The sequence below is a fragment of the Oncorhynchus clarkii genome, chromosome 4, assembly GCF_045791955.1.
Source record: "Oncorhynchus clarkii lewisi isolate Uvic-CL-2024 chromosome 4, UVic_Ocla_1.0, whole genome shotgun sequence".
Lineage (NCBI taxonomy): Eukaryota > Metazoa > Chordata > Actinopteri > Salmoniformes > Salmonidae > Oncorhynchus > Oncorhynchus clarkii.
The window spans coordinates 76,886,399-76,911,872 of NC_092150.1; the positions used below are offsets into that span (position 1 = coordinate 76,886,399).

The 25,474-nt window shown below is 47.6% G+C and overlaps 1 protein-coding gene across 1 annotated transcript in view; it reads right to left on the bottom strand.

Annotated features, from left to right (window-relative positions):
* Positions 1-2,352: 2,352 nt before the first annotated feature.
* The window catches only part of LOC139407294 (serine/threonine-protein kinase PAK 5-like), a 115,351-nt gene continuing 92,229 nt past the window's right edge, over positions 2,353-25,474 (bottom strand). Inside the window, exons 3-11 of the mRNA XM_071150949.1 lie at positions 22,124-23,014; positions 10,794-11,003; positions 10,463-10,604; positions 10,141-10,295; positions 8,068-8,201; positions 5,417-5,543; positions 4,544-4,669; positions 4,331-4,465; positions 2,353-4,215 (exon numbers count right to left, since the gene is read on the bottom strand). Of these exons, the coding sequence (XP_071007050.1) occupies positions 4,060-4,215; positions 4,331-4,465; positions 4,544-4,669; positions 5,417-5,543; positions 8,068-8,201; positions 10,141-10,295; positions 10,463-10,604; positions 10,794-11,003; positions 22,124-23,014 (2,076 nt within the window). The 3' untranslated portion in view covers positions 2,353-4,059. The remainder of the gene's footprint in view (positions 4,216-4,330; positions 4,466-4,543; positions 4,670-5,416; positions 5,544-8,067; positions 8,202-10,140; positions 10,296-10,462; positions 10,605-10,793; positions 11,004-22,123; positions 23,015-25,474) is intronic.

Consider the following 25,474-nt stretch of genomic DNA (forward strand, 5'->3'; position numbering starts at 1 on the left):
TTGGTCTTGGCCATAGTGGAGTTTGGAGTGTGACTGTTTGAGGTTGTGGACAGGTGTCTTTTATACTGATAACAAGTTCAAACAGGTGCCATTAATACAGGTAACGAGTGGAGGACAGAGGAGCCTCTTAAAGAAGAAGTTACAGGTCTGTGAGAGCCAGAAATCTTGCTTGTTTGTAGGTGACCAAATACTTATTGTCCACCATAATTTGCAAATAAATTCATTAAAAATCCTACAATGTGATTTTCTGGATTTTTTTTCTCATTTTGTCTGTCATAGTTGAGGTGTACCTATGATGGAAATTACAGGCCTCTCTCATCTTTTTAAGTGGGAGAACTTGCACAATTGGTGGCTGACTAAATACTGTTTTGCCCCACTGTACATGCCCTTCTGAAGTTTGCCAATGAACATCTGTATGATTCAGAAGACAACTGGGTGAAAATGTTGTGGTCAGATGAGACCAAAATGGAGCTCTTTGGCGTCAACTCAACTCGCCGTGTTTGGAGGAGGAGGAATGCTGCCTATGACCCCAAGAACATCATCCCCACCGTCAAACATGGAGGTGGAAACATTATGCTTTGGGGGTGTTTTTCTGCTAAGGAGACAGGACAACTTCACCGCATCAAAAGGGCGATGGATGGGGACATGTACCCTCAAATCTTGGGTGAGAACCTCCTTCCCTCAGCCAGGGCATGGAAAATGGGTCGCGGGTGGGTATTCCAGCATTAAATGACCAAAAAACATACGGTCAAGGCAACAAAGGAGTGGCTCAAGAAGAAGCACATTAAGGTCCTGGAGTGGCCTAGCCAGTCTCCAGACCTTAATCCCATAGAAAATCTGAAGGTTCGAGTTGCCAAACGTCAGCCTCAAAACCTTAATGACTTGGAGAAGATCTGCAAAGAGGAGTGGGACAAAATCCCTCCTGAGATGTGTGCAAACCTGGTGGCCAGCTACAAGAAACGTCTGACCTCTGTATTTGCCAACAAGGGTTTTGCCACCAAGTACTAAGTCATGTTTTGCAGAGGGGTCACATACTTATTTCCCTCATTAAAATGCAAATCAATTTATAACATTTTTGACATGCGTTTTTCTGTATTTCTTTTGTGGTTCTTCTGTCTCTCACTGTTCAAATAAACCTACCATTAAAATTATAGACTGATCATTTCTTTGTCAGTGGGCAAACAACAACAAAATCAGCAGGGGATCAAATACAGTGCCTTGCGAAAGTATTCGGCCCCCTTGAACTTTGCGACCTTTTGCCACATTTCAGGCTTCAAACATAAAGATATAAAACTGTATTTTTTTGTGAAGAATAATTAATAATAATAATAATTTTGCACGCCCAATTTTTCAGTTTTTGATTTGTTAAAAAAGTTTGAAATATCCAATAAATGTCGTTCCACTTCATGATGGTGTCCCACTTGTTGTTGATTCTTCACAAAAAAATACAGTTTTATATCTTTATGTTTGAAGCCTGAAATGTGGCAAAAGGTCGCAAAGTTCAAGGGGGCCGAATACTTTCTCAAGGCACTGTACCTTTTTCCCTCACTGTAAAAATCAGTCGTTCTGCCTGAGCAAGGCAGTTAACCCACTGTTCCCCGGGCGCCGAAGACGTGGATGTCGATTATGGGAGGCCCCACACCTCTCTGATTCAGAGGGTTTGGGTTAAATGTGGAAGACACATTTCAGTTGAATGCATTCAGTTGTACAACTGACTAGGTATCCCCCTTTCTCTCCGTGGAATGAGTTTGACACATGTGCTTTAGTTGTTTTAACTACAGAGGCAAGGCTATTGTTGCTACACCAGAGTCCGCTGAAGTGTCCAGCTAAACGTTATTAGGCCAACACTGAAGAATGTTTTGGGTCATATTCAATTTAAAATCCATGGTTTGGTGTTATCAGGGATGGACAAAAAACATAATTCTTGTTCATCTGTAGTGTGGGCAAAGTGGGATGTAGCCTAAACAGCAAGCAACTAGCGGCGATAGGAGATTTCAGCAACATGGACAGCGATGAATTGGGAACCTTGAGATCTGACAATCAGAACCATAGGACAGTGGACAGTAATGCAGCTACACAGGAAGCAATAAGCCTGCAGGGCAAGACTCCCACACAAAAATCCATATTTCACTTCAAATATAAACCTTTAGAATTGTGAATTGTAGGGATTAAATATGCAATTATTTGAAATGAGTTGAACTATTCTTGATTCTACTGTATACGTCTACATGCAGGAATGTATATTTGAATTCATTTACCCTGTAAACGTCTGATTGTGTGTTTAAAGGCCCTCAAATTGACCCTGGGTTTGTACAGGTGAGAGTGTGGAAAAACATGCTTCGCTTGTCAATGTTTTGATTCGCTTTTTTAATCAAAACCAGTTTCACTGATAACAAACATGCAATATCACTGTACAAGCAACACCATGGATAGTAGTACCCATTCAAGTCCCCCAATAGTAGTCAAGGATAAGCCAGCTCACACACACAAACACACACACTCTCAAGCACACACATGTTCATATTTACATATCACAGTGAATGATGGGTAAAAACGATACGGGGTTACACTGTTCTCTAGTCCAATCAGAACTGAGAATCAGATTGCGGCACTGTGTGTGTGTGTGTGTGTGTGTGTGTGTGTGTGTGTGTGTGTGTGTGTGTGTGTGTGTGTGTGTGTGTGTGTGTGTGTGTGTGTGTGTGTGTGTGTGTGTGTGTGTAAGATAAGAAACAGATAACAGCCAAGTTGTGCGAGAGTTGAAAATAAAACCTTTTATCACCGTGTGTGTCAGACTGAGAAGCTCAGATATTGCTGTAGGAGTCTTGTATGTGTGCCCTTTGAATTGATAGGAGTGTGGTGATGGGTAAAGAAAATGGCTCTGTTTCAAATAAACTATTCCTGCCAATCCACTCAAACAGTGCTACGTGTGATTTGTGTTAAATTACATTGTCAAAAGATGAATACATTGGTGATGATAGATACGTTTGGGGTATTGCTTGTATGATATAACCAATATCACTGTCTGTCTGGCTGTTGATATTTATAAATGTAAATGAAAAAGAAAGGCCACACTACCAAAATATAAACCTTCAATTCAAAAAAATAAATACAAACTTTAAAACAGCATACAACATTCTGGCATTACGCGTTTTTACAAACTCAATGGAGATTCTCTCTACAAATGTGGGATAATAAATATATTCAGGTTTATTTTTGTAACAGTTAAGAGTTGGTTTATTTGGGATATCTCTTACATTCTTAATCAAAAATGTATTATTATTATAAACAGTAAGAAATATCTTCGCAGAAACTCTGATTTATATGTAATACTGCCCATATCCCAATAGTTACTACACAATAAAATACTGCAAATTATCAAAACTGTACAGAAAAACTGTCTCTAAAATACATTTTCACTATTAGTGTGAGACGAGAGAAGTGAAGAGTGCGATGTTTAATTCCACCAATAGGAGAACAGCCTGTCTTCCAGTCAGACTAAGACACACCCATACCGCTCCCACTAACGTTGCTTCCTGATTGTTCTGAGATCGACTGCTCATATCCGGGGCGGTTGGCATGTCTCATGGGTCCCTCAACATGGCGGCCAGCAAAGGCAGTCTCAGCCAATCACCTCACACCATCTACGCTCTAGTCAATGGTTACTACAGTATAACCCTACAGACAAGAAGAGAGGAAACTGCACCTGGACCACCCACCCTACAAATCTCTACTGGTCTAACAGCCTAGAGAATCCAAAGAGTTCAAACCAAGAGGCTAATCTTCTTTGCATTTGGCTCCAGGACAGGCAGCAAGTCGGCCACAGAAGACTGAGACTCCTACAGTACATTTCCCTATACTTCAGTGTTGAACTTTATATAGTGTTTCTCAAAATAGTGGATATCACATTTTTCTTTAATCTTTTCTTTGTAAACAATTCCTCAAGCTAAACTACTGCACGGTTACAGGTGTGAGCATTTGTTTTAGTGGCGTAGTCTCTCAGGTCCGGTGTGTGTTTGTTTGGCAAGGTGTGGAGCGCCGCCCTGGTGGCGGGTGGTCAGGTCAGCGGTGGCGGTAGTGCCTCATTAGGGGGACGATGCAGGATGGGGGACCCGACAGCTTGAGGAAGGGGTGCTGGAGCAGCTCCTGGGCTGTGGCTCGCTGAGACGGCTCTCTAACCAACATCAGGCCCAGGAAAGCCCTCAGCACCGACGATACCTGACAGAGAGAGAGGGAACACATGACTCATTATTTGACTTAGGGGATAACTGACATGAATCCACATTTCTGTAAATGTGCCAATTCAGTCATGAAATAGATTAGCCCTGCTGACCTTGTGTGACTCCTTTAGCCGTGGGGGCAGGTTGTCTCGTATCCTCCTCATGGCCTGTAGAGGGGGTTCGTTAAAGTACGGGGGTTCCCCATCGATCATCTCTATCACCATGATGCCCAACGACCAGATATCCACCTAGCAGGCAGCGTGAATGCTATTATTATATACAACAATAAACTTTTTAATGTGATACTTGTCAATGTGTGTCCTTACCTCCGTGCCGTAGGGTAACCGTGAGATGACCTCTGGTGCCATCCAGTAGGGCGTGCCCACCAGAGACTTCCTCTTGGGCACCTCTTTGGACACTTGGGCACAGAAGCCAAAGTCTGACAGCTTGATCTGTGGGAACAGAACATATTTGGTTGTTATCTATGGGAATTTTCTGAACACTTTTGTACATGGGGACATATAAATGACAGATTTTTATCTTCATTGATTTTACATTTTGGATGTGTGCTTCCTTTTTATCGGAAAACATTTTTGGGTTTGAATATGAACTTTATTTTCTAAATGTTCTAATATTTAACTATTCATATTTCTGTCCATATAATAATTATAAGGGAAACTGGGGTTGAAGAGGTTTCATATAAGCCACTCTAATCCTGCTTCTATTATCCCTTAATTAGCCAACCATCCATCACGTTCCAGCAGCTCGTTAAGAGGCATTAGGCAGGCTTTAATTAATAGGTACTGGGTGCTAATTGATTATGCATTGTTTCTCCTCTCCTCTCTCTCCAGTCCTGCAGTCAGAGGCACTTGAGGAGATCGTACTGTACTGCATCACTGGCAGTAGCCCAGAAATAGCGAGCCATGTACTGTAACACAGAGGTCAGTGTGAGGGTGTAGGACAGTGTTTTTATGCAACATTGTGTCATTTGACATCATGTCCATTACTGGTTGTCATGGTAACACTACTATGCATGGATAAACCCATGTTTCTAACCACAATACAGGCTTTAGTTGTATCACAATAGGTAGTGGACACAACCCACCACTGAAGCCAACATCTGGAGTCCTACAATGATACAAGGCCAGTTAGTTCTGTACATTATTAAATAAGTTAGTCCAGAATCCATGTGGTCTTACCCGTCCATCGCTGGTCAGGAGGATAGAATCACTCTTGATGTCTCTGTGGATGACTCCCTGTATGTGGAGGTACGATAGAGCCCTCAACACCAACACACACACTGTGGCTATCTGCTCCTCATTCATCCTGAAACACACACACACACACGGGTTAGGATGGCGGTAGGAGACGACACACACATACACACACACACGGGTTAGGATGGCGGTAGGAGACGACACACAAACACACACGGGTAAGGATGGCGGTATGAGACGACACACATACACACACGTGTAAGGATGGCGGTAGGAGACGACACACACACACGGGTTAGGATGGCGGTAGGAGACGACACACACACACGGGTTAGGATGGCGGTAGGAGACGACACACACACACACACGGGTTAGGATGGCGGTAGGAGACAACACACACGGGTTAGGATGGTGGTAGGAGACGACACACATACACACACACGGGTTAGGATGGCGGTAGGAGACGACACACACACACACGGGTTAGGATGGCGGTCGGAGACGACACACACGGGTTAGGATGGCGGTAGGAGACGACACACACGGGTTAGGATGGCGGTAGGAGACAACACACACGGGTTAGGATGGTGGTAGGAGACAACACACACGGGTTAGGATGGTGGTAGGAGACGACACACACATACACACACACGGGTAAGGATAGCGGTAGGAGACGACACACATGGGTTAGGATGGCTGTAGGAGACGACACACATGGGTTAGGATGGCTGTAGGAGACGACACACATGGGTTAGGATGGCTGTAGGAGACGACACACACACACTATTGCAATTGTGTTTCTCCTTAACGTTCCTATGAAAAAGCTAATTATACTAGGAAGAATGGAACATCGTAGGAGCATGAAATTCATGCCGATAACTGTGTAGTGTTTTCTGTGTGTGTGTGGTCCCATATGGGCTGGGGGGTAAACTATACATCTGGCTGAACTCCACAGAACATTAACATGAAGCTCCAGCTGGTGTGAACCTCCCCCATCACACACACACACACACACACACCCTCCAGCACTGTCTTCACTATCCTGTCTCACTAAACAGGAATCAATTGTCTTGCCATTTGCTTACAACAAGGAACAACTCTCAACACAAACGCACACACAAAGACACCCCTCCCATGGTAGATCGCACCAGGTTTTTTTGTCACACATATATGCATTGAGAATTACAATAGATAAATGAGGCTTCCGGGAATGGAAAAACAATCTAGAGAATGGGAGGTTGATGTGTAGACAAAGGAGATTGAATGCTTCCCACACACACACACAAACACACCCAAAACAAATGATAACCAAGATAGTAAATGATTTCAAACAGAGAATAAAAAATAAAGTTTTTTGTTTAATGAGGCTGTGAAAGATGCCAAGGGCATCACACGCATACCCCCCCCCCTCCCCACACACACACACACACGCATACCCACACACACACACACACACACACACACACACACACACACTGCAGTTTCATCAGCTGAGTCTGGGTAAAGTACAGGCCAGCCACTATACAGCCTCCTGAGGATAATTTACATTTGCAGCTAATTGAAATGGCTGAGGAACATGAACACGACACACAAAGAGAGGCCAATCTGGAACTGGTACACTGTGTGTTGGCAGACACCAAGGGGGAGCGGTGTGTGTGTGTGTGTGTGTGTGTGTGTGTGTGTGTGTGTGTGTGTGTGTGTGTGTGTGTGTGTGTGTGTGTGCGCGCGCGTGTGTGTGCGTGCGCGTTCTATTCAGCTCTCCACATTGAACAGTAATTTAGGCAACAAAAGAGCCGACTGAATTAGATTTGTATATATTCTGATTGCAAAAGTGTGGACTTTTCTCTACATCTCATGACTTCACGCCGACAGGGACGCCACTGACACAACCGTGTTAATATCACCCGTCACGGCGCCACACAATACTGACACACGCCCTGAAACACTCCACACAATGTTGACACGCCCTGAAACATGCCCTAAAACACGCCCTGAAACACTCCACACAATGTTGACATGCCCTGAAACATGCCCTGACACACGCCCTGAAACATGCCCTGACACACGCCCTCAAACACTCCACACAATGTTGACACGCCCTGACACACGCCCTGAAACACTCCACACAATGTTGACACACCCTAAAACACGCCCTGACACACGCCCTGACACACGCCCTGAAACACTCCACACAATGTTGACACGCCCTAAAACACGCCCTGAAACACTCCACACAATGTTGACACTCCCTAAGACACTCCCTGGAACACCCCACACAATGTTGACACGCCCTGACACATGCCCTGACACGCCCTGACACACGCCCTGACACGCCACACAAATGACTATAATTAAAAGACCAAGGACACACCGTGTGCTAATCGAAACGACGAGGTGTTGAGAAGAAGACAACCGAGGAGAGAGAGAGATAAAAGTTTGAAATGAATAACTAAAACCCATGAAACCAGATCTGATGGGGGTTGTTGTGGATCTGCTTTGGTTATTCACTTCCCGAGATTAATTAGTGGGACAACAATTCAAATTCTATTTTTTCAGACAGTGAATTGAAGACTCATGTTAGCTAATGCATTGGGAGAGAGGCAAATGGACTTTAGTGGCAGATCATTGGTTACCTCGTGTGAGTGACAATGTCCGTCAGGGCCCCACCCTCCAGGAACTCCATAACGACCCAGAGCTCGTCTCCGACCAGGTAGCTGTTGTACATGTCAACCACATTCTCATGGTGATAGTCCCTCATGATCACCACCTAGAAACAAAACAACAAACACAGGTTACATCATAGGCAGCCAATATATCAACAGTGACAAAACGGACCTAGCTGTGCACCAGAAGTTTCCCAAAAAGTAACAATATTTATTTAAGAGGTAAATATTATATATTTTTTAACAGGGGTAAAAAGTGTGCTAAAAGTAGACAATATTACTCCCCTATCTGAGTACCAAACAATCAACAACAGGTGTGGCCAATCAATTGAAAATGTCAGCCACCAACCCTCCAGAATAGAGTGTGATTGGCAGATCTGTTTACTGAGTGGACATGATTATGAATCATGCAATTAAACTGGGCCTGAGTAGAACAGTGAAACATGCAACATTCAAATACAAAAACAGTTTGGACGTTTAATGGTGTCCATACAAGTGAAGATGTCATCCTCAATTAGATAGGAATTCTAGCTCGAATCGCGTCGCAAATGGTCCGCCATTTTACCTAGGAGCAGCTCTGATAAGCTAGCTCAAACCTGCTAGTTTCACACTGGTGTAGATTGTTTGCCTGATGTCCTAGAAGAAAACTAAAAACACCTACTTGAAGGTAAGTCTATTCTTTATGTCTACATCACATCAATACTTTACAGTTTAATAGGCAAGTTTCATTCCTCCATACAGGTGTTTAGCTAACGTAACTAGCTAGCATAGGTTTTCATCCTACATTTGTAGCTAACTATCAGAAGGTGACATTATATTACAGTGTTAAGAAATAACGAGTATAATTTTTGGAAACAATAGACATTGACAAAGTTATTGAAAATACAGCCATGCATGTTAGAATGAAATTGAAGAAAGCTAGGGACTGGGCTAACACTGCTAAGCTAACTAGCTAACAAAAACCCAGTTTGCCTAGCCTCCATGTTCAGTTTTACCAAGTTATCTTCCCATCTATAGCTTACAAGCAAAAGTATTCTCCTGATGTAGGCTACAGTGCCCTCCATAAGTATTGGACACAGATCAAAGTTGTTATTTTTGCAATAAGCTACTCCCAAAAATTGGATTGAAGATTACATTTTAATAAATTAGGATAGTACTTTAAATAATGGCATCTTATTTGGGGGTATTTGTAAGCATATTCTTTACTTAAAAATGTACATGTATTTTTTATTGGTTCAATTTGACTCCTAACATCAAATCTAGGTTGAATTTAAATGTCAATGTCTGCAATATATGATGAAATGAATGATGGAATTGATGGAAGAGTTATTTTATAGAATAGCAGGTAGCCTATGTCACAAATTAAATAAATAAATGGCTCTGCAATCTTTTTAGAAGCTTAATGAAAAGGGATTATTAGATTGGGGTGCTAAAAGGATAACATCAAGCTTCAAAATACACACACACACACACACTATTACTAATCATTGATGTGGGTGCGTAAATGTGTAAGGACAAGATACTTCATGTTTTGGTTCGATGTCAACACACCAGTTAACATACTGGAAGTCATTCAACCCACTTCATTCAAACAAAGTCTTCCCTCACTGGCTTCGTAACAAAAATACTGTGCCTGACTACTGAGTAGTAACAGCTCCACAGTGTTGCTACATAGCAGGCAGCAATGGCACAGTAGAGTAGAGCTAAAAGGCTTGCCACACTTCTTTCCAAACCCAAAATAATGTCCGCTTGTTGCCTTGGCAACATCTAAATCAGCTTCACTAACACACTGCTCTGATCAACACATCTGAGGTCCAGAAAAGCCTCTCTGTGAGGTAGCCTAATCTGGGGGCTAAAAACTAGCTTTATAGTTTTACTCTTGCACGTCTAATTGAAATGTTGACTAATTAAACGTATAGGCTTAAACTATCTTACCTAAATCTTTCAGTCTATTAAAGTTTTAAAAAAATACAGTACCAAAATGGTTTGGTCTCCAAGGAGACAAAACCCATGACCCCTAACCCCTAACCCTTGACTTCTCACCTCGTTGAAGAGCAGTTCTCTCCTCTGCTGTTTCCTCAAGTCCATCTTCTTGACGGCCACCTGCTTGCCACTGTGCTTCTCGCTGGCAATGCACACGATGCCTGTCGAGCCCTCGCCAATTTTTATGAAACTGTCCAAGTACTCCCTGGGGTCACCTGGGGTCAAAGATGGACAGATCAGAGGCTGATCAATGTTTGCTGCCCCCAGAAAGATATATATGAAGCTTCTGTTCATTATCTACAAACTAGCAGAAGAACTTACTGTATATTTTAACTGATTTGGGTTGTACTTGTGTTTCTTTCTTAGGCATCTCTGTGATTACCTGGGTTGACGACGAGCTGCAGGGCGGCCCTGAACTGTTCGTGGGAGACCCTGGAGGGCTGGGCGTCTGAACTGGAGCCCCAGGAAGGAGGGGGGTAGGCCCCCAGGGGAATGTAGAGGGACGATGGCTGGGAATATGCCCCCTGTAGGAGGGAGGGAGGAGAGATCCGGTTGATGACTCTACTGCACTGTCGGTGGTGATCTTTGCAGTTACTCATGTTTCTCTGAGAGTCATACGTTATTGTAGATCATAATATTTTTAGGTTATAAACAAGATATAATCCTATTTTAGGACACATACGCACACACACGTACGCACACGGTAGACCCACCTGTGGGGTGTATGGCGGGCTGGGCTGTGAGGGTGGGTGGTGGTAGGGGGAGGGTTTGTAGTGGTGGAACACAGGGGGGTACTGGAGGTGTCCGGGGGGGTAGCCAGAGGGCTTGTTGTGACTCTGAGGTAGTTTGAGGGGCCCGCGGGGGTACGTGTCAGACCCTGGGACCTGGGGACTCCCGTCCCGTGACTGCCGGTCGTAATCACCCTGCGAGAGATGGAAGACAGACAGAGACAGTGTTGGAAAGACAGCTAATACCCTGAAAACATAAACTATTTAAGCTAGATGAGCTAATATTACAATAATACTCTAATAAGCTCATAAGATGACAGCCGGCTGAAAACTGTGGTTTGTTTTGACATATACGTTTTGACATATAAAGTGTGTATGTGAAAACTATTTACAAGATGCATACGTTCAGTTTTTCTGAACTCACTTCTCTCATGGATAAGAGGGAAGCTCGCGCTACCCGGTGCTGGTACATGTGCAGATCAAATACACCACTGGAACGCTGATTAAGCTGTTTACATGTTCTAATATTTAGAAACATTGCTCAGAAAAGCAGCTGTTTTAAAGTAGACTGAATTATAGCTATGAACCGTCCCTGGTCGTACAGGGCTGAGATATATAATATCTAGACTAATAATCTATCTAGTGAAGACAAGCTGCCTCCAGCACTGAGGAGATGATGCTCTGACTGTCAGAGTCAATTAAATTACCTCCACCACTCCCCCCGAATAGACACTCTCCCCGAATACACACGTTCCCCCCCTGAACACACGTTCCCCCCGATCACACACTCCCCCATCACACTCTCCCCCATGAACACACACTCCCCCACGAACACACACGATCACACACTCCCCCACGAACACACACACTCCCCCACGAACACACACACTCCCCCCGAATACACACTCCCCCCGAATACACACTCCCCCCCCGAATACACACGTTCCTGCCCTAAACACACGTTCCCCCAGATCACACACTCCCCCATCACACACTCACCCACGAACACACACTCCCCCACGATCACACACTCCCCCATCACACACACTCCCCCCATCACACACACTCCCCTCGATCACACACACTCCCCTCGATCACACACTCCCCATGAACACACACTCCCCACCAACACACACTCCCCACCAACACATCAACACATACACTCCTCACGAACACACATACACACTCCCCTCCGAACACACACACACACTCCCCTCCGAACACACACACACACTCCCCGCCGAACCCCCCCCACCCCGAACACACACTCCCCCACGAACACACACTCCCAGCGAACACGTACACTTCCCGCAAGCACACACTCCCCCTGAACACACACTCCGACAGGACATGAGTAGTCTCCTAATGAAAACCTGACAACAAGGAAGAGGCGGGGCAGGAAGTAGGGAAACCTTGAAATGTAGAATCTCTCTCTCTCTCTCACACACACTTCTCCAGCCACACACACACACTCCTACGCACTCATCCTCCACCTACACACACACACTCCTCCACCTACACACACACACTCTTCCACCTACACATACACACAGAGTAGGAGGAGGGCTGGGTAGATGCCGGTATAATGATGCAGAGTGGACTTGTTTAAATAATGACTGTGAGGAGGGCTGTGCACCTCATTGTCTGCAGGAGGGATGGACGACTCTCCAGGCACCCTATCATTGGCGGGCCCCGGCGGCTGGCTGTCAGCCAAGGGTCTCCTGATCCATGTTAGTTAAATGCGTATTAATCTGAATTTGGCAAGGTAATCAACAACCCAACTGAACTGGGAAATTGAATTCTGTGCTAGAACATCGTTGGGCCGTTTTTATGCGGAGGCTGCAGAAAGTGCCGCAACATCAATTTGTCACTGCTGCGGAGGAGGAGTAGTGGTGTGTGTGTGTAAGTCCCCGTGCTGTCTACTGTTATACCCCCACCGGCTCACAACAAAAAGGGGGATTTTGTTCAATGACTGAATTCAAAGAGAAAAATACAGCGGAGAAGAGAGGCGGGGAGAGAGAGAGAAGAGAGGCGGGGAGGGAGAGAGGGGAGAGAGAGAAGAGGCAGAGAGGGGAGAGAGAGAAGAGGCGGGGAGGGAGAGAGAAGAGAGGCGGGGAGAGAGAGAAGAGAGGCGGGGAGGGAGAGAGGAGAGAGAAGAGAGGCGGGGAGGAAGAGAGGGGAGAGAGAGAAGAGGCAGAGAGGGGAGAGAGAGAAGAGGCGGGGAGGGAGAGAGAAGAGAGGCGGGGAGAGAGAGAGAAGAGAGGCGGGGAGAGAGAGAGAAGAGAGGCGGGGGGAGAGAGAGAAGAGAGGCGGGGGGAGAGAGAGAAGAGAGGCGGGGGGAGAGAGAGAGAGAAGAGAGGCGGGGGGAGAGAGAGAGAGAAGAGAGGCGGGGGGAGAGAGAGAGAAGAGAGGCGGGGGGAGAGAGAGAGAAGAGAGGCGGGGGGAGAGAGAGAGAAGAGAGGCGGGGGGAGAGAGAGAGAAGAGAGGCGGGGGGAGAGAGAGAAGAGAGGCGGGGGGAGAGAGAGAGAAGAGAGGCGGGGGGAGAGAGAGAGAAGAGAGAGGCGGGGAGAGAGAGAGAGAGAGAGAGAGAGAGAAGAGAGGCGGGGAGAGAAGAGAGGCGGGGAGGGAGAAGAGAGGCCGTGAGAGAGAAGAGAGGTGGGGGGAGAGAGAGAGATAGAGAGGCGGGGAGAGAGAGAGAGAGAGAGAGAGAGGCTGGGAGAGGCACAGAGAGGCGGGGAGAGAGAGAGAGAGAGAGAGAGAGGCGGGGAGAGGGACAGAGAGGCGGGGAGAGAGAGAGAGAGAGGCGGGGAGAGGGACAGAGAGGCGGGGAGAGAGAGAGAGAGAGAGAGAGAGAGAGAGAGGCAGGGAGAGGGACAGAGAGGCGGGGAGAGAGAGAGAGAGAGAGAGGCGCGGAGAGGGAGGCGGGGAGAGAAGAGAGGCAGAGAGGGGAGAGAGAGAGAAGAGAGGCGGGGAGAGAGAAGAGAGGCGGGGAGAGAGAGAAGAGAGGCCGTGAGAGAGAAGAGAGGCCGTGAGAGAGAGGTGGTGACAGAGAGAGAGATAGAGAGGCGGGGAGAGAGAGAGAGAGAGGCGGGGAGAGAGAGAGAAGAGAGGTGGGGAGAGAGAAGAGAGGCGGGGAGAGAGAGAGAGAGAGAAGAGAGGCGGGGAGAGAGAAGAGAGGCGGGGAGAGAGAGAGAGAAGAGAGGCGGGGAGAGAGAAGAGAGGCGGGGAGAGAGAGAGAGAGAAGAGAGGCGGGGAGAGAGAAGAGAGGCGGGGAGAGAGAAAAACAGAGGCGGGGAGAGAGAGAGAGAGAAGAGAGGCGGGGAGAAAGAAGAGAGGCGGGGAGAGAGAGAGAGAGAGAGAGAAGAGGCGGGGAGAGAGAGAAGAGAGGCGGGGAGAGAGAGAGAGAAGAGAGGAGGGGGGAGAGAGAGAAGAAAGGCGGGGAGAGAGAGAGAATTGAGGCGGGGAGGGAGGGAGAGAGAAGAGAGGCGGTGACAGAGAGAGAGAAGAGAGGCGGGGAGGGAGGGAGAGAGAAGAGAGGCGGGGAGGGAGGGACAGAGAATTGAGGCGGGGAGAGACTGAGAATTGAGGCGGGGAGAGAGAGAGAAGAGAGGCGGGGAGAGAGAGAGAAGAGAGGCGGGGAGAGAGAGAAGAGAGGCGGGGGGAGAGAGAGAGAGAAGAGAGGCAGGGGAGAGAGAGAGAGAGAGAGAAAAGAGGCGGGGAGGGAGAGAGAAGAGAGGCGGGGAGGGAGAGAGAAGAGAGGCGTGGAGAGAGAGAGAGAGAAGAGAGGCGGGGGGAGAGAGAGAAGAGAGGCGGGGGGAGAGAGAAGAGAGGCGGGGAGAGAGAGAGAAGAGAGGCGGGGAGAGAGAGAGAGAGAGAGAGGCAGGGGAGAGAGAGAGAGAGAGAGAGAGGCGGGAGAGAGAGAGAGAGAAGAGAGGCGTGGAGAGAGAGAGAGAGAAGAGAGGCGGTGAGAGAGAGAGAAGAGAGGCGGGGAGAGGGCGGGGAGAGGGAGAGAAGAGAGGCGGGGAGAGAGGGAGAGAGAAGAGAGGCGGGGAGGGAGGGACAGAGAAGAGAGGCGGGGAGAGACAGAGAATTGAGGCGGGGAGAGAGAGAGAAGAGAGGCGGGGAGAGAGAGAGAAGAGAGGCGGGGAGAGAGAGAGAAGAGAGGCGGGGAGAGAGAGAGAAGAGAGGCGGGGAGCGAGAGAGAGAAGAGAGGCGGGGAGGGAGAGAGAAGAGAGGCGGTGAGAGAGAGAGAAGAGAGGCGGTGAGAGAGAGAGAAGAGAGGCGGGGAGGGAGAGAGAGAAGAGAGGCGGTGACAGAGAGAGAGAAGAGGGGTGGGGAGGGAGGGAGAGAGAAGAGAGGCGGGGAGAGAGAAGAGAAGAGAGGCGGGGAGGGAGAAGAGAAGAGAGGCGGGGAGGGATAGAGAAGAGAGGCGGGGAGGGAGAGAGAAGAGAGGCGGGGAGGGAGAGAGAAGAGAGGCGGGGAGGGAGAGAGAAGAGAGGCAGGGAGGGAGAGAGAAGAGAGGCGGGGAGGGAGAGAGAAGAGAGGCGGGAGGGAGAGAGAAGAGAGGCGGGGAGAGAGAGAGAGAGAAGAGAGGCGGGGAGAGAGAGAGAGAGAAGAGAGGCGGGGAGTGAGAGTGTTGAGAGGTGGAGACGGAGAGAGAAGAGAGGCGGGGAGGGAGAGAGAAGAGAGGCGGGGAGGGAGAGAGAAGAGAGGCGGGGAGAGAGAGAGAGAGAGAGAAGAGAGGCGGGGAGTGAGAGTGTTGAGAGGTGGAGACGGAGAGAGAAGAGAGGCGGGGAGGGAGAGAGAAGAGAGGTTGAGACGGAGAGAGAAGAGAGGCGGGGAGGGAGAGAGAAGAGAGGCGGGTTACAAGGTCCAAGAGGCAGGAAGAATGGTGGTTCTTAAGCTTCCAGATCACTTACAACAAACACACTTTAGTTTTTTCTATATTTTTTCTACTGATGTTAGTAATCTACACGCGTCATGACACATCCTGTGACTGTTTTTCACATACCCTCCAACATCTCCTACTTCTTCAGATGGAACTAAATAGTGAGTCATGTAGTGAATTTTGTTTAAATTCTAGGATGTGTGTAAAGTGTGACCAGATATAGAACCTGTCAAGCCCAATCACAGCCAAGTTATTTGTAACAAAAAAACACATTATAAATGACTGTTTCTGGTTCCAGTTGTGTGTGCAATATTTTCCCAGACAGCGTGTTTACTGAGGCGTTGGAGGTTAAGTGGATTTCAAAAGGGCATCCTGGGGTTTGCATCAGCATATACAGTACTACTGTAACACCAGATGTACAGTCTACTACAGCTAGTCTCCTCTCCTCAGCGGATACAGAGCACAAATGTATGTATATATCAGTGTAATACATTTTGTTGTTACTCTCTGTTCGTGCTACATCGTTCGGCAAAGGTATTAGATGGATGAATATATAGATACATAACTAGTTCCTATATTTGTGCATAATAGGCTAGTCGCTGGTGTAATACTGTAGGTGCAGAATATAGTCTCTGCTACACAGAAGGAGGAGGGTCGTGACTGAGAGAAATGGGGATGATACATTTGACTGATCCTTCTGCTCTGCACAGTTCAATGAAAGGTCATTGTTTCAGCACTGGGATGTCAGCCTGTCATTCACCGTCAGATTATCACACAGGCGTTTGCCCAGCAGGGTCAACAAAGGATACATAAACTGGGATCAAAAATCGCCCCTGACATTTTTTATATACTGTATAATTTCTTCCCTCGAGGCCCCCATTATTAGCGAGATAATGATCATTTTGAGCAAGAAAAACCATAAACAAGTTAGACAGGCCCACTGGGATGAAAATGGACCAGCCTATATGTAATTTGCCCGAAACGTCAGTCCACCCATGACACACGTACTCTAACAGTGTTCTTGTATCCTGCGTTTGGAGAGCGACGGTGTGCACACTTTTGTTTCAGCCCAGCACTAACAAACCTAATTTAACAAATCAATAAAAAACGAAAACATTTGCTGAACGAGTTGTGTTAGTGCTGGGTTGGAGCAAAGCCCTGCATACATATATTACTGCAGCTCTCCAGGACCAGGACTGGGAGAAGTGAAGAACGTTGCTGTTGAATGTGGATTATTATGGCATCTCCATTGGGTCTGAATGTCACTTTTACCTATCTCCATATGTACTGTGCCACTCCACTGTTGCATAACTGAAGCTGACATTTATTTTTTTTATTTTTTTTATTTCACCTTTATTTAACCAGGTAGGCAAGTTGAGAACAAGTTCTCATTTACAATTGCGACCTGGCCAAGATAAAGCAAAGCAGTTCGACACATACAATGACACAGAGTTACACATGGAGTAAAACAAACATACAGTCAATAATACAGTATAAACAAGTCTATATACGATGTGAGCAAATGAGGTGAGATAAGGGAGGTAAAGGCAAAAAACCCATGGTGGCAAAGTAGATACAATATAGCAAGTAAAACACTGGAATGGTAGATTTGCAATGGGAGAATGTGCAAAGTAGAAATAAAAATAATGGGGGTGCAAAGGAGCAAAATAAATTAAATACAGTAGGGAAAGAGGTAGTTGTTTGGGCTAAATTATAGGTGGGCTATGTACAGGTGCAGTAATCTGTGAGCTGCTCTGACAGTTGGTGCTTAAAGCTAGTGAGGGAGATTAGTGTTTCCAGTTTCAGAGATTTTTGTAGTTCGTTCCAGTCATTGGCAGCAGAGAACTGGAAGGAGAGGCGGCCAAAGAAAGAATTGGTTTTGGGGGTGACTAGAGAGATATACCTGCTGGAGCGTGTGCTACAGGTGGGAGATGCAATGGTGACCAGCAAGCTGAGATAAGGGGGGACTTTACCTAGCAGGGTCTTGTAGATGACATGGAGCCAGTGGGTTTGGCGACGAGTATGAAGCGAGGGCCAGCCAACGAGAGCGTACAGGTCGCAATGGTGGGTAGTATATGGGGCTTTGGTGACAAAACGGATTGCACTGTGATAGACTGCATCCAATTTGTTGAGTAGGGTATTGGAGGCTATTTTGTAAATGACATCGCCAAAGTCGAGGATTGGTAGGATGGTCAGTTTTACAAGGGTATGTTTGGCAGCATGAGTGAAGGATGCTTTGTTGCGAAATAGGAAGCCAATTCTAGATTTAACTTTGGATTGGAGATGTTTGATATGGGTCTGGAAGGAGAGTTTACAGTCTAACCAGACACCTAAGTATTTGTAGTTGTCCACGTATTCTAAGTCAAAGCCGTCCAGAGTAGTAATGTTGGACAGGCGGGTAGGTACAGGTAGCGATCGGTTGAAGAGCATGCATTTAGTTTTACTTGTATTTAAGAGCAATTGGAGGCCACGGAAGGAGAGTTGTATGGCATTGAAGCTTGCCTGGAGGGTTGTTAACACAGTGTCCAAAGAAGGGCCAGAAGTATACAGAATGGTGTCGTCTGCGTAGAGGTGGATCAGAGACTCACCAGCAGCAAGAGCGACCTCATTGATGTATACAGAGAAGAGAGTCGGTCCAAGAATTGAACCCTGTGGCACCCCCATAGAGACTGCCAGAGGTCCGGACAGCAGACCCTCCGATTTGACACACTGAACTCTATCAGAGAAGTAGTTGGTGAACCAGGCGAGGCAATCATTTGAGAAACCAAGGCTGTCGAGTCTGCCGATGAGGATGTGGTGATTGACAGAGTCGAAAGCCTTGGCCAGATCAATGAATACGGCTGCACAGTAATGTTTCTTATCGATGGCGGTTAAGATATCATTTAGGACCTTGAGCGTGGCTGAGGTGCACCCATGACCAGCTCTGAAACCAGATTGCATGGCAGAGAAGGTATGGTGAGATTCGAAATGGTCGGTAATCTGTTTGTTGACTTGGCTTTCGAAGACCTTAGAAAGGCATGGTAGGATAGATATAGGTCTGTAGCAGTTTGGGTCAAGAGTGTCACCCCCTTTGAAGAGGGGGATGACCGCAGCTGCTTTCCAATCTTTGGGAATCTCAGACGACACGAAAGAGAGACATAGGGGACTGCAGTTGCAGAGCGGTATTTTCTTGGGCCTGGTACGCTTCACACATACACGCATGCTCTCTAGATGTTATCAGGACTTTGTCTTTCCTTCTAGAACACTAAATAAATGAATGAACCCCTTTGTTTTCCGTTTACTTAGAAACAGACTACGCTGCTGATTATAATCCCTCCAAGATCCCAACCGCCAGACCACCAACCCTCCAAGATCCCAACCGCCAGACCACTAACCCTCCAAGATCCCAACCGCCAGACCACCAACCCTCCAAGATCCCAACCGCCAGACCACCAACCCTCCAAGATCCCAACCGCCAGACCACCAACCCTCCAAGATCCCAACCGCCAGACCACTAACCCTCCAAGATCCCAACCGCCAGACCACTAACCCTCCAAGATCCCAACCGCCAGACCACCAACCCTCCAAGATCCCAACCGCCAGACCACAAACCCTCCAAGATCCCAACCGCCAGACCACCAACCCTCCAAGATCACAACCGCTAGACCACCAACCCTCCAAGATCCATGAACAGTTCCCGGAGAGCTGCCCCGCAACCATCCGAAAAAAACCTGTGTCATTCAAACTAACTTTATTGGGGGGTTATTTTGACTTAATTTTTGACTTTTATCTTTGACCGTCATTCCATCCTTTGTTTTCCGTTTACTTAGAAACAGACTACGCTGCTGATTATAATTCCTCTGCAGTATATCTGTGGTTCACAGGTCAAAGAGTAAGGAGCTCAAAGGAAGACTTCTCTCGCCACCGGCCCAAGATCCCAACCGCCAGACCACTAATCCTCCAAGATCCCAACCGCCAGACCACTAACCCTCCAAGATCCCAACCGCCAGACCACCAACCCTCCAAGATCCCAACCGCCAGACCACTAACCCTCCAAGATCCCAACCGCCAGACCACCAACCCTCCAAGATCCCAACCGCCAGACCACCAACCCTCCAAGATCCCAACCGCCAGACCACAAACTCTCCAAGATCCCAACCGCCAGACCACTAACCCTCCAAGATCCCAACCGCCAGACCACCAACCCTCCAAGATCCCAACCGCCAGACCACTAACCCTCCAAGATCCCAACCGCCAGACCACCAACCCTCCAAGATCCCAACCGCCAGACCACCAACCCTCCAAGATCCCAACCGCCAGACCACTAACCCTCCAAGATCCCAACCGCCAGACCACCAACCCTCCAAGATCCCAACCGCCAGACCACCAACCCTCCAAGAACCCAACCGCCAGACCACCAACCCTCCAAGATCCCAACCGCCAGACCACAAACCCTCCAAGATCCCAACCGCCAGACCACCAACCCTCCAAGATCCCAACCGCCAGACCACCAACCCTCCAAGATCCCAACCGCCAGACCACCAACCCTCCAAGATCACAACCGCTAGACCACCAACCCTCCAAGATCCATGAACAGTTCCCGGAGAGCTGCCCCGCAACCATCCGAAAAAAACCTGTGTCATTCAAACTAACTTTATTGGGGGGTTATTTTGACTTAATTTTTGACTTTTATCTTTGACCGTCATTCCATCCTCCACCGAGCAACTCCACTCCCACTTGACACCAGTTCCACATCCCAACCCTCAGCTTCCCTCAGCCCATCCCATCTATCTCTGCTGGCCACCCTCAGCCCATCCCATCTATCTCTGCTGGCCACACTCAGCCCATCCCATCTATCTCTGCTGGCCACCCTCAGCCCATCCCATCTATCTCTGCTGGCCACCCTCAGCCCATCCCATCTATCTCTGCTGGCCACACTCAGCCCATCCCATCTATCTCTGCTGGCCACCCTCAGCCCATCCCATCTATCTCTGCTGGCCACCCTCAGCCCATCCCATCTATCTCTGCGGGCCACCCTCAGCCCATCCCATCTATCTCTGCTGGCCACCCTCAGCCCATCCCTTCTATCTCTGCTGGCCACCGTCTTCGGATTCATACGCAACATATATCTTTCAACTATGCTGTGATGTTTAACGTACAATTTCAATCTATCTAATCGAATAGAATCCACAGATTGTGAGTTGCAGGTAAATATTTTAACTAAGAATATTAGTATATTAGTAATTTACTGAACAGGTCTCTCCAAATCTCCCAACAATGCTATTTCTAGGGTAAATTTTAGATGAATGTTATACTTTTTCAGCCATTCCGGAACCTGAGACCAGAAACAGGCTACCTGAGGGCAATACCAGAACAAAATGGTCTATTGCTTCTGTATCCTCTCAACAAAATCTGCAGAGCTGTGATGATTGTATGCCCCAAATATTCAACATTTTGTTGGTGGCAAGAATTCTGTTCAATAATTTTAGCTGAAAAGCACGAAGTCTTGAATCTTGCATCATTTTATATATAAACTCATATACTCTGTGCCATGAAATCGGTATGTCAAATGAAAAACTATCCCAGTCCCCCTCTCTCCCTCCGTACCTCTCTTCCTCTGTCCTCCCCATCCCTCACTCTCAGCTGAACTGTGGTATCAGACTGATGGACAGTTTCTCTTCTTCCTCTGCCCCCACTCCTCAATTTCTCCCCCTCCTTCCCTCTGCTCCCACCCCCTCCTCCATTTCTCCCCCTCCTTCCTTCTGCCCCCTCCCCTCCTCCATTTCTCCCCCTCCTTCCCTCTGCCCCCCTCCTCCATTTCTCCCCCTCCTCTGAACTGTTATCGTAGCGTGTAGAGTTAATTGAATCTAGTGTGGATCCCGTAAAGGTAATTATGTGTCTTAGCAGAGCCTTCCTCCGCTGGGGAACAGTAGATAGTAGATAGTAGAACTACTGAAACTAGATCCATCACACAGATAGAGGAGAGATAAATGTGTTGGAACTTACACACAGCACTGCCACACACACTTACCCCACCAGACATACCACAAGGTGTCTTTTCACAGTCCCCATGTCCAGAACAAATTATAGGAAACCTACATTATTATGAGTGCATGGAACTCCCTTCTGTACGGTCTGTACTGTCTGTACGGTCTGTACTGTCTGTACTGTCTGTAATGTCTTATGTGTCAGACCCCAGTAAGACTAGCTGTCTCCATTGGTGTCAGCTAATGGGGATTGTAACAAATCAAACCTATCAGTTTAGTAGGTACTTCATAGGGAAATGCTGCCTATTACTTATCACCTGATCCAAATGATTACCAAAACAAGATGATTTATTATGTTGATAATAGTAGAAAATAACAGTGCTAACATGTTGCTCTTGGTGTCATACCTTGGCATTCATATTTTCCAACACATGGAAATATACCCACCAGCCCAGACGTACCTTGGCCATGGCCTGTGAGTTGGTGAGTGTCTCTGAGAGGCGTGGGTAGGTGTAGGAGCTGTAGGGGTGTGTCTGAGGAGGACTCTTAAAGACCCCGCTGGCTCTGTAGGGCACGTTGGGCTCCTGGAGGCCAGACCCCGACCTGGAGCGCTGTCTGATGGCCGGCGTGGGGCTGTTCTGCCTCACATACGACGACTTGGGCCTCTTCTCGTACTCATCTCTGGACACGCCGCTGTAGCTCCACTCGCTGTCCGGGTAGTTGATTTGCTCGCTGTGCAGCGAGGTGCGGGACGGCGTCCCCACCATTGACGCGTCCCGGTAGTCCTGACTGGACGAGCCACCTACGGACGCCCGGTAGTACCCCCCTGTCGTGGACCCGGCAGACCCCCCTGCGCTGCCCACCCCGGACCCAGATCCCACCTCGTCGGCCGAGCGCGCCCCCGCCACCTTGCTCTCCAGGTAGGTGTGGTAATCCGGAGGCAGCTTGGCGTAATCGGCCTTCTGAGGCATGGCGTCGGGGTAGAAGGGGACGCGGGTGGCGTGGGTGAGGTGGCCGTTCTGTTTGGGGAAGCGGTAGTGTCTCCCCACGGCCCAGTCCCCATCTGGAGCAAAGCCTTTACCGTCCTTCCTGTAGGGCTCCAGAGAGAAGTCCCTACTGGGGGTGTCCAGGTCACAGGAGTACCGGGAGTAATAGTGGCTGAAGCCGTTCTCCTCGTTGGGGTGGGGGTGTTGGGGGTGGTGGGAGGCTGGTTTGGGGACCCCAGCCTGGTGGGAGCCCGTAGGGCTTTCTTTACTTAGGGAGTTGGAACGTGTCACAGATATGCTGTCGAACTCCTCCAGGAGACCATTGATGGACGCATCCTTCGGGGGACGGTTCCCTCGAACTATGGTCTGTGGAACAGACAGTAAACACACAGTTAATTTACTGTAGCTACAGGGAGGGCACCATAGAAATATAATGGAATGGGAAGGTCCATTCTAGTCATTCTATTTCTATAGAAGGAACTACCTACCCATGCACTGTAGATGGATAACATGTACTGACACACTCCTGTCTTCAAATGAATATATCTGTACTATCAATGGAAACATCAATCATACTTTTTCCATTGAGTAATATTCCATTGAGGTGCTGTGTTGCAGGTTAGCATTTTTCATCGTGAATCTTGTTCTGGAGGCAGCTCTGCAGAGTGGTCACTAGCTGGCACAGCCACAAAGTCATCAAATCTGATTTTAACCCTAACCCAAACAACACTACTAACCCTAATGCTTAACCTTACACTCTTAGAAAAAAAGGGTTCCAAAAGAGTTCTGTGGCTGTCCCCATAGGAGAACCCTTTTTGGTTCCAGGTAGAACCATTTTTGATTCCAAGTAAAAGCCAAATAACCCTTTTTGGTTCTAGATAGCACATTTAAAAAAATTTTAAAAAAAAAGTGTAACCTTATTAAATTAATACAACAAAGCACATTTTTAAAATTTTGACTTTTGAAGGTGAAATCACTGAGTTCTGCTTCCAGGACAAGACTCATGACAGGGGGTCTACCCCCTGTCAGTGTGACTTATTTAATACAGCCCCCTGTCAGTGTGACACACAGTCATGCACACACACGCACACACACACACACACACACACACACACACACACACACACACACACACACACACACACACACACACACAGGCACACACACACTCAGGCATACACACACACTCAGGCATACACACACACAGTCATGCACACACACACAGTCATGCACACACACACAGTCATGCACACACACAGTCATACACACACACAGTCATGCACACACACACAGTCATACACACACACAGTCATGCACACACACAGTCATGCACACACACAGTCATGCACACACACAGTCATACACACACACAGTCATACACACACACAGTCATACACACACACAGTCATGCACACACACAGTCATGCACACACACAGTCATACACACACACAGTCATACACATACACACACACAGTCATACACATACACACACACAGTCATGCACACACACAGTCATGCACACACACAGGCATACACACACACAGTCATACACACACACAGTCATACACACACACAGTCATACACACACACAGGCACACACACACACAGTCATACACACACAGTCCTACACACACACACAGTCGCATACACACACAGGCATGCACACACACACAGTCATACACACACAGTCATACACACACAGTCATACACACACACACAGTCATACACACACACACAGTCATGCACACACACACACACAGTCATGCACACACACAGTCATGCACACACACAGTCATGCACACACACAGTCATGCACACACACAGTCAAGCACACACACAGTCATGCACACACACAGTCATACACACACACAGTCATGCACACACACACACAGTCATACACAGTCATACACACACACACACAGTCAAACACACACACAGTCATACACACACACAGTCATACACACACAGTCATACACACACAGTCATACACACACACAGTCATGCACACACACAGTCATGCACACACACAGTCATGCACACACACAGGCATACACACACACAGGCATACACACACACAGTCATACACACACACAGTCATACACACACACAGTCATACACACACACAGTCATACACACACACACACAGTCATACACACACAGTCATACACACACACACACACAGTCATACGCATACACACACAGGCATGCACACACACAGTCATACACACACAGTCATACACACACAGTCATACACACACACACAGTCATGCACGCACACACACAGTCATGCACACACACAGTCATGCACACACACAGTCATACACACACACAGTCATGCACACACACACAGTCAAGCACACACACACAGTCAAGCACACACACAGTCATGCACACACACACAGTCATGCACACAGACAGTCATGCACACAGACAGTCATGCACACAGACAGTCATGCACACAGACAGTCATGCACACACACACAGTCATACACACGCACAGTCATACACACACGCACCAACACCAACTGCTGCTTAAAACTCCTAATTCAGCTGAAACAACAGCAGCATTGCTCATTCCCACGCTACCCATGGTAAGCTCTTTACATGGCTGCATCCTGAGTCAGAGAGGGGTTGGGGGTGTGTGTGCAAAGCAGATATCCCTGAGGGGAATCTAAGCACTGTGTGTCTCTGCCTCCAGAGGATCAACATAAAGTAAAAATGTTATTTCTGTCCTGTCTGGTCTGGTCTGGTCTGGTCTGGTCTGACAGAGGTTGCATTAAGGAGAGGTATATCTATATTTCCATGTGTATAACTTGTATTATCAT